General features: G+C 33.6%; 1 protein-coding gene across 1 annotated transcript; it reads right to left on the reverse strand.

Moving 5' to 3' along the window:
• Positions 1–105: 105 nt before the first annotated feature.
• On the reverse strand, positions 106–10,069 carry LOC145910170 (uncharacterized). Its single transcript, XM_082997196.1, has 25 exons — positions 9,423–10,069; positions 9,207–9,349; positions 8,183–8,302; positions 7,957–8,094; positions 7,813–7,885; positions 7,615–7,725; positions 7,426–7,535; positions 7,325–7,351; positions 7,191–7,257; positions 6,973–7,130; positions 6,791–6,905; positions 5,864–6,070; positions 5,145–5,191; positions 4,887–5,084; positions 4,601–4,828; positions 4,378–4,538; positions 4,157–4,320; positions 3,818–4,101; positions 3,379–3,566; positions 3,072–3,251; positions 2,943–3,013; positions 2,159–2,296; positions 1,786–1,865; positions 1,416–1,549; positions 106–828 (listed from the first exon to the last, which is right to left on the reverse strand). The coding sequence occupies exons 1-25, from the start codon at positions 10,032–10,034 to the stop codon at positions 668–670; spliced, it is 3,915 nt and encodes a 1,304-aa protein (XP_082853322.1). The 5' UTR covers positions 10,035–10,069; the 3' UTR covers positions 106–667.

Genomic DNA, 10,069 nt, shown 5'->3' on the forward strand with positions numbered 1-10,069 from the left:
ACAATCGATTACTGGATATATTTTATGGCTAACCTTTTAAAACTATGCAAACTCAATGAACTTCTGAGACTTGAAATTTCTGGTGAAAGTACAATAAGACCCAACGACTGTTTCATACATGTTTACTGCATAAAGTTTAAGAGACTGATCAACATACGGACAGCATAGTGAGAGGAATGTGCAGTGAGGTGATAAATCTAAAGTACAGTGACAAAACTAATACATAATGATATCACAAAACACCATGACGACAGGCCATAAATCAGCAACTGCAATTTCTTTGACAAAGTCAGCATAGATCAGACAATAAAATTTTGCCTGCATTTACAAAAAAAGTAAACATTCATTAAAAAAAGAATTTCAAACACACAAAATATACATAAAAAATAATTGAAACATTTTAGCTGTGCATACTATGTCAGGATTTAAACCAATATAAAAAATGTCATGAAACTTTTTTAACACCAGTGCAATATACATAATTTAAATAGAACAAAACACACACATGTGCAAATAGGACTCGCTGCAACTTTTCAAACACATGATTATTATAGCAGTTTCTGTTGGCCCAACAAAGTCAATAGAAATGGTGTATTTGATGCGCATTTTACAACACTATTACATATAATAATTACATATTTACAAACGAGTCCTTCATTTTAATGATCTACTCCTTCAATTTAACATCCTTATCAAGAATTACTTTGTTTTTGTTTGCAAAATTTTCAACCCAGTCTGGGGGATTTTGCCCCTTTCCATTTTGCCTAAATTTGGTTTTTCTTGGTGTAACTGATGAAAAAGGTTTCGAGTGTGGAAGAGTGAGGGTATCTGTAAATATAAAATGAAGTTGTTATAGGACAGATTAAAGAATAGCCACTCTTGACCAATGATGTACAAAACGAAGCTATTTTTTGTTTGACGTAACTAGAAATTTTAGTATTGCGTTCACAGTAAAAAATATATTCTTTGTAGAATTAAAGTCAAAAGCAACTGTTTTTAAATAATATGCACCTAAATCTTCCACATAAGGTTTAATTATAGGGATAATTTTTTTTTTATACGAGAGTAACTTCTACAAAATTACAATCTATACAATGTTTACAAGTTCCAATCAGTATATTCTCTGTTTTCGATTCAGTATTTTCAATTTGAGAATATTATTGTATCAGGTATATAAGTGATAATTGATAGTTAATTACTTCTGACAGGAATTTTATAAAAACAACATATAATATGCACTTCACTAGATACCATGAACCTATATTAAGGAGATTAAAATTAGAATGCACTGTTTTATTGCCTAAACAATTATTACGGTGTACTAAAAGTAGCCTGTGCTTATCTCAGAGAACAGTAAGTTGCAATCATTTTGACATGTTTTGAATGATAAATGTCCAATCAATGTATTATATTACTTGTGTCTGTTTGAGTATCAGGTTCGTCATACTGACTCTCCACATCTTCATTAACCTCTGATACGGTTAATTGTGGAAGATTAGGAAGTGATTGTTGAACTTCTTCATCTTCCTCGGACAATTCTTCACTAATTCTGAAAATAAAATACACACTTTACTCATTACCAAAAGGTAATTGTGGAATACATATAAAATTCCATATTCAAATGTGCTTAACAGATCTAAACAATTTCTGTGTAAAATGTTTTTTGAAAAATTATACTACGTATCACCTCAATAAAGTGTGAGTTACAGAAAACCAATATTTAGAAACATCCAAAAAGGAAGCAATAAGATTTAATCAAATAACTTATTTTGCAGTTTAACTTACATGTTAGGAAGTTGGTAGGTCGAATTGCGGGTATGTCTGCGACCAAGTCCCCCTTTAAATTTTCCACTCAACGCATTCAACTGCAATGTTACCAGTAAAATTAAAAAGCAGCAAAATTTTAAGGAAAATAAAAATAATCCACTTCTATTTTTGAGTGGATAAAAAGTAGGCACAAAAATGTATATTTTTCTGGCAAACAGACCTGATACTTGTGACACCAATGCAAAAATGCTCTTTATTTGGGTTAATTATATTTGATAGAGCTTGTAATTAGTTCATACCGTTTGCCACTTACAAAATTGTGTTAAAATGCACAGAATTGGTTTATTGAGGACAACTGTAATAATATGTATGCTTTTTTTCTTCTACTTGCCTCATCTTGATTCATAATAGTTATATCTCCCAGAATTTGACGCCTCCAATCACCAACATCTGTTCTCTTTTTCATTCTAGTTTGTGAAATTCTATGGTGAGGAGATGGTGGATGCTTTTTAATTTCACTGGCAGCAACCTATTTGAGAGTTCCAAGATAGATTATAAAGTTCACAGGCTGCGCAGTCAAGGCATTGCAGCCAAGCTGGATCAGCCACTTTTCCCGACAAGTCGGAGCGAGATCTGAAAAATCAAGCTCCCGGTGAGGTTTGAACTCACGACCCTGGGCCAACCAGGCCCAACGCTCTACCAACTGAGCTACAGGAGCTCAGTTGCTTCATGGGGTATATTGTGGCCAAAGTACACTGGTGCGCAAGCGCACAACTTGTCAGGCGACCTTCACATGCGTAGAGGATCTCCACCACCGTAATCAGACAACGCAGAAGTAATGGCATGCTTTCGCATAGCAAGGCAGGATCGCCCCACTTGGCCACAATATACCCCGTGAAGCCACTGAGCTCCTGTAGCTCAGTTGGTAGAGCGTTGGGCCTGGTTAGCCCAGGGTCGTGAGTTCAAACCTCACCGGGAGCTTGATTTTTCAGATCTCGCTCCGACTTGTCGGGAAAAGTGGCTGATCCAGCTTGGCTGCACTGCCTGTGAACCTTATGATCAGAATATAAGAGCTGTGATCGCCAAATATAAAGGACCTGCGCAATGGGCGATCCTGCCTTGCTATGCGAAAGCATAGATTACAAAGCATAGACTATGTCAAAACATGACCTTACATTAAACTTAACATGATTCTGCTTGTTGTTATCTGTCTCAGACACAGTTGCCGTAATAGATGGCTCTTGTTCTGAAAATAACATGAAACAACAAACTAATTCTGCCTAAATCTTATTAAATTCACTAACCATTCGAGGAAGTAATAGGTACCACATGATTTGATGGAAACCATCCATTTGGCCCACGATACATATCTTGTGCTTCTTCTGTGACTGAAACAACATCACCTTCATGAATGCTCATTTCTTGGATGTTGCGTGCATGAAATGCCTTTATGACTTGAACTGCCTTTTTTAGTCTTACAACACCTAGAAATGAGAATGATTTTTATAACCTAGATGTTAACAAGCTACAAATAATTGAGTAAATTTCAACCGTTGAATTATCACACATTGCCACCCCAAACATCTGTGTAGTACCAAATCATTAAGTTACCATCTATTTGCAGGCTGTTTTCTTCTTTTTTAAAAGCCTCTGCCATTTTTTTTTCTTCTTGCTTGGTACGTCTGCGCTCTTTCCTCCGCTTGTCTTGTCGTTTCTTTAAAGCCATTTGTCTTTTGTCCAGGCCAGCAATATTTATGGCAGCAATGCCACTGTTGCTATTTGTATCTTCAAATGTAGGGCTATAACGAAAAAACATATAGGAACATTACACTCTAATCTACTAATTGGAAGAACAACACAGACAGAAAGACTCTTAAATCTTGATTTATGACATCAAATTTTCACAATGTAAATATAAGTCACGAAATACACATGACCTAAAAATAGCCTGAATAAAAAATTCACAGAGATGGTTCTTTCTATTCGAAGATTTCACAAAAAGTACATCGTATAACGTTAACCTTTTTTGTATGTAAACTGGTATGTTCACTGATCTACTCTAATTTGGTACCTGGGTCTTCTTCTTCTTGGAGATAATCTGTTTTCATGTACACTGACTTTAGATTCATCATTCCCCATTGTTTCATTTTCTAAGCGTGGAGTAGGTGTTGGTGTACGGGCACCCAGAGAACCAAGTGTGCCTCTTCTTACAGAGTAAGGACTGCTTGCAAAATCAGTAAGGGTGCCAGACCCGACACTGAGCCTTGGATTTCTTGAACTTGCAAATATTTCCTTCAGAGTTTTTTTAGCAGCAGACTTTAATGATGTATTGTCCTGCCATTGAAAATGTAAAAATAACACCATTTTTGTCACAATTGCTACATGTTACCTTGTTGTCATCTTGATGCTCATCAATACCATTTATACTACCAAGCCCATTTTTATCAATCGCAAGTTTCTTGTAAGCTTCAATGGATATAGCCACAAATAAATTCATTACAATCATATCAACAATCAAATAGCAAGATATAAAATAAAAAACTGAAGGCCATCCTAAACACATATAAATATACTTTTTTATTTTTGTTAAATGTAGCTTTTTGTTTTCACCTGAATCAAGTATTGCTCCCAACATGATTTCATGCCAATCATTTGTTGTCACGATTTGGAAAACGATCAGCAATGAACATCCAAAAGTTTCAAAACCTACTCCACAACCATACTCAACATAACTCCCAACATAACCTTGACTACTGCTGTTTGCCAGTGTTCTAAAAAAAAATTATGTGTGATAGTAGCAGACAGCCCATCTCCATCTTCCAACCAAACTTACTGATTTTGAAAAATTTCCAAGCCAAGGACTGCATAAAAGAATATGATGGTAATAACAAGTAAGATAAGATCAAACATAACAGGATATATATTTCTCAAAACAGCAACAGCAGTTCTTGCATGTTGAGAGTTAAACACAGCACGGATTAGAACTGCAAGACCAGATACAACAGCACAGGCACCCAGATATACCTCATCAACCTTAGGTTTGATAGTGAAAAGTACATGCCTAAGCAATATAAACACACATCAGCTGGAGATTGTCAATAAAATAAAGTATGTTATACCATGTAACTGAACCAGCTACAGCAAATACAACCATGGTCATATCCAAACCATCAAAAATATTCAATAAATTTTTTCCATCTGCTATTATGCGCAAAATAAATTCCACAACAAACACTGTCACAATAGCTGTCTTTGTGGACTGAATTCCTAATTGGACAGCATCTGGTATTCCATACCAAGTTAAAGAAAACAAGATGCTAATACAAAAACAATAATTGTGTAAGGAAAAAGCATAGAAAGTGCTCGGTTAAGGTTACCTGTGAATAAATATCAATGAGAGCACGACAACTGATGAACCTTTGGCCTAAAAAATAATAGTGTTTCATCAAAAACTAAATGAATAAACCAAAATGAAGTTTAATCTAATAAATTTATGTCTATCATGAAAATTCTTATACTTTGCTTCAAAGAAAAAGACAATTGCAATTTAATACGAAACAAACTGAAAGAATTTACAGTTCACTATATGGCTGGAACAAACCACAAATCCAGATTGTCAATATTTACAAAATGACTAAAATTTAATTGTTTTCAACAAAAGAGACTATTAAACCAAATAACAATGGTTTTCACAACAATAGCTAACAGCTTAAAACCATAGTGACTAAAGGGAATACTTAGAGGTGTCAAAACTCTTTATCGATGTTGGTGATTACTACTATTTAAATTCTTCTTAAGTTTACAGTGGCAAATTTTGTTTAAAAATACCATTAAACCAGTGTTTCTCAACCGCAGGCTGTTTTAATTGTTATTACCAATGACCCAGTATACATTCTTTTCACATTAAATAAATTTCTTATGGAGCATTTCTATTCAATTTTCTTTTTTTATGTTCTGTTCATTACAGTTTAGTTTAGATTTCATAAAATCACCAGGATGTAAAAGTCGTTAGAAATTGCGACAGTCCACATTCAATTGTAAAAGGTTGGCTGAGAACCACTGCTTTAGACTACATAAAAATAACAATAATACATACATGTATAATCTGTTTGCTGTGATGTTCAACAAACTTCCACACTGCAAAGTTTTTATCTTTACTGTTGTTATTTTTGGACTCTGGCTCTTCCTCGAAAACATAACTCAGAGTTTCAATAAGTTTGGTTGTCCAGTCATAGGAATCGATTACCCCATCACCATACATGCTAACATAATTAATAAGTTCTTTGTTCTCTTCATCTGTATTCTGAAATAAACCCAATAAACATATATTACAAAAATTAATTATGCTTTTATATGGCAGCAGTTGCTTAACAATCTCAGCTAACAAATATATCATTAAGTTACAGTGGCTTTGTAGTCAAGCTGGATTAAGATTTTCGTATAATGAAGGTGACCCCCAACACCACTGGTTCCCAACCTTAATTCTATCACCAACCACTTTAATGTACTGAACGTTCAAAGTAGCTAATGAGTTAGTGTGCCACCTTTCAACCTAGTTTTAGTGGCATTTTTTGAAGAATGTTCTTCAAAATTTTGCTATTGTTAGAATGAATTCTCCTGTTTCTGATAGAATGAATTTCTCCAAGTATTATGCAGACACTTTTACGGAAACAACACATTTAGCAATATATAAAAGTATTTTAATTTTTATTGCAGTTAATCAAAAGTTTGTCAAAAATTGTTGACATTTCAATGTTAAATTATCTGCACCAATATTTTATCAACTGTTTTTGCATATCATGGCTTTCACATGCATTCATGCCAAGATTGACTGGCAAGTCGTGTGCATCACATTATACAGTTGTGTTTAAAAACCCTGATCCAACTCAGAAGTGTTAGGTAAACACGGTAATGATTTAGCTTGGTTGTATAGAGCACTTACCAAACACAAGGCCTAGTCACTTCTGCAGATTTATGAAACAATAAGTGCAGTTTCAAAATACTTACTTACTTGTGCACTTACCTGTGGTTTAAGAATTTTAAATAATTTCAGTAATTTTGGATCTTCAACGGACAGTTGACCGTTTCCAAGTGGATCCATCAAATTCCAAGCCTTTGCCAGCTCCTCGCGTTGTTGCCTATATGCCATTAATATAAACATCAATGTAAACAATATTTTGTTAAGTTAAAGTTTATGCTTTTTGCCTTCTTTCTTGTTTGACATGGCGTTTGCTATAATCCCAATAACTTTCAACAATAATTGCAAGCAATATGGCTGTTAGAAAAAATACACCAGCATAGAGATACAATCCAAAATAGAAAAAATTTGCCCAACTCTTATTAAATGCTGGAATAATAAACTCCTGCAAAACATTGAAGTTCATCAAATTGTGAAATTAACAGTAGTAAAATTTTGTACACACCGGGTAATTTTCTGTTGACATTAAAACAAACATATGCATGGCTGCACTAGCTACTTGATCAAATGCCCTGTTTAAAAAGAATAACAAAATTATAATGATAAAATAAATAAAATAACAAAATTAAAAAAACTAACCCAGAATAAATGTTTGTACAATTCCAGCTGAAAACAAAATATGGTATTTAAGTAAATTCTGGAATGTGTTGACTTTTAATCTAAATCCAGTTAGATCCTACCTTGTGGTGTCATTGCAACATGTTGTTGGAAGATTATGGTAATCATTCATAAAGATATGTAATCCAATTGATGCAAATGTTACAATAAATATTGCAATAATCAACAATACCTATCAATGAAACACCATTCATAATTTATAGGTTTACCTTACAAAATTTTGTTAATAGACAAATAATTCATGTATATACCTTGCCCAACTTACTAATGATGCTTAAAAGGACGTTAAATATATGAGCAACATTCCTTGACTTGCAAAGCAACATTGATGCACGAAAACATCGAAAAGGGCACAATAATCTCTGTAAAAAAATTAAAATGCACTTGCTATAAAAACCCAAGTACTAAATATCATTGAAACTTAAAAACTAAATATAGCAATTACTTACTGTGTTAGTAACTGCCTCAATCACAAGAACAAAAAAATCAATCAAAAAGAAAACAGTAAATACAAACTCAAGTCTGAAATAAAACGCAAGGATAGACCAATGGGTTGTAAGTTGTGACACAATGCACATGAAATACTTGCAGACCTGACCCACACCTTCTCTTTTGCATGCAAGACATTGTGCGGAGTTAGAAACACAGTATGCAAGATTAAATCTGTAGTGTAAATTAGTAAGCACACACCATTAATGCAAAGAACCACTGGCTGCAAGGCCCATGACGACCTATTAAAAACAACAAGCAGTTTAACAGTATACCATGCCAGAATTATACATTAACCCCGGCCAAAGTTGGGATGACATAAGTACGCACCATTTTTCTCCAATACCGACAGGCTGAGTTGGCTGTTCCCAAAACAATATTAGACTGTGGACTGCAATTGTCAGGTACAATAAAGCAGCCCATAACTTGCTAGATATAATTTTGAAGCATCTGAATTAGTTCCAAATATTATATTTCAAGATTGTATATTTCCAAGCGTTTTTGGAATTACATAATCATAAATTTTAGTTAGATAAATAGTCTAAAAAACATTTTATTCTGAGGCACAGAAATATCACTCAGAAAAGAATAAAATTATGATTTTCTAAGGATCTGCCGGTAACTTTTAATACACTATAATTGTTTTGTACAATGTCAAATATTGTTGGCGATCACTTTGCCCCATGGTACATAGATTTTTAGGTAATGATACTTTTGTTTTTTTTAGTCAAACAAAGCTTCTTCTTTACTGCAATGCTCAAACTTCAGCAGATAATTGAACATAATTACAATACCAATATCGCTGACTACATTTTTAAGAAACAAAAAATTAAAAAACTAATGATTGCCTATGTAGGGTATTTTGACATATCTTGACATGCTTAATCATGCCCTCAATAGGCCTTTGTTGCACATTTATACAATACTAAAATTACAGGTTTGTTTTTCTTTTGTTGTTAGGGGAGTTACAAGGTAATTCTCCGGATCTTTGCACCTAGTTTAGTACCCAAAAGATGACAGCGATTGTATAGTCACAAGATCGTCTATAGTCACAGGTGCCTGTGTTTAGTACTCTTTGATAAATTTTCACACATTAGCTTTGCTGACATATTGTTTCGTGTAAACAATATAAACCAACTAAAAACCAGTAAAACATGTTTGTAATATTCACAATCCTGCATTGTACTTAAATTGAGGCATAATTTCACTAAGAGTAAAGTAAATTGTTTTTTATTTAATTTATGTTTTTATGTATTTACCAGCAGAAAAACAATTAACTTTTCGATGTTAAGTTCGTACAGAAAGTATTCCAGATTTAGAATTATCTTTGTTTCGTGTAATATAAAAATTATACCTTTGTACTGATTTTGGTTTAAATATAGCTCTAGCTTCACCAAATTTTCCATATCCATTAATCGCATCTTGTATATGGGATGCAGCTAATTGAAGAAAATCCTCATCAAGTGATTTTGAAAACTGTTTTGTAAACACATCTTTCTGAAATATTTACAAACAACTATTTAAATATTTGTGATAGTATATCCAGTTTTTTATTGTAAATTTTACTCACACCATGCAAAGTTGGATCCAACACCAAAGCAGGGGTAAGGAGACTCAGGTGGCCAAACTTTTGTAAAGAGCTTTGGTGTGACAACTTGAATTTGTTTGCATCACCTTTGCTTTTAAAAACATGGTTTTTATTTATTTGTGGGAGATGAAAGCACCATTGTTCACTTGGAGAAGACACTTCCTTATTTTTGTCAGGTGATAACTCTGTAAAGCCATTTTGTAACAAAATTTTTCCACTTGCACAGGGTGTTGAGTCCAATGTACCAAATTGGGGTAATTCATCCATTTTGTTTGGAATGTCTTCATTTGGCAAAGTGTTCGTTTCTTTAATATTTGTATTGTCATTGAAACTGTTTGAAACTGTTTGAGCCGCAGGCGTTGTAGCCATAGCAACAACACCAATTTTTCTTCGCTTTTTTTTATCAGCAACTTTTGGCAAGGGACGCTTTCCATGGCTCAGCTTGTGTCTTATGGTGGCCAACATAGACTTCTCTTTTATGTCATGTGGTGTTTTTGTGATGCTTTCATCAACCTCCTTTTCTAAAGGTATCAATGATATTTGACTACCTGCAGCACTGGATATCTTCTCACTTTTATTTGTTTCATTAGACATTTATATTACTTTGCCAAAATTCTAAACATAATAAA

This window comes from Ascidia mentula, chromosome 8, assembly GCF_947561715.1.
Source record: "Ascidia mentula chromosome 8, kaAscMent1.1, whole genome shotgun sequence".
Classification (NCBI taxonomy): Eukaryota; Metazoa; Chordata; class Ascidiacea; order Phlebobranchia; family Ascidiidae; genus Ascidia; species Ascidia mentula.

What these genes read in the sequence shown, in the direction of transcription:
- LOC145910170 (XM_082997196.1), bottom strand. Translation starts at nt 10,034, where the DNA reads ATGTCTAATGAAACAAATAAAAGTGAGAAGATATCCAGTGCTGCAGGT. An exon ending in TGGATCCAACTTTGCATGGT is followed by an intron (nt 9,350 to 9,422) that starts GTGAGTAAAATT and finishes TAAATATTTCAG; the next exon opens with AAAGATGTGTTTACAAAACA. An exon ending in AAACAGCCTGCAAATAGATG is followed by an intron (nt 3,252 to 3,378) that starts GTAACTTAATGA and finishes TCTCATTTCTAG; the next exon opens with GTGTTGTAAGACTAAAAAAG.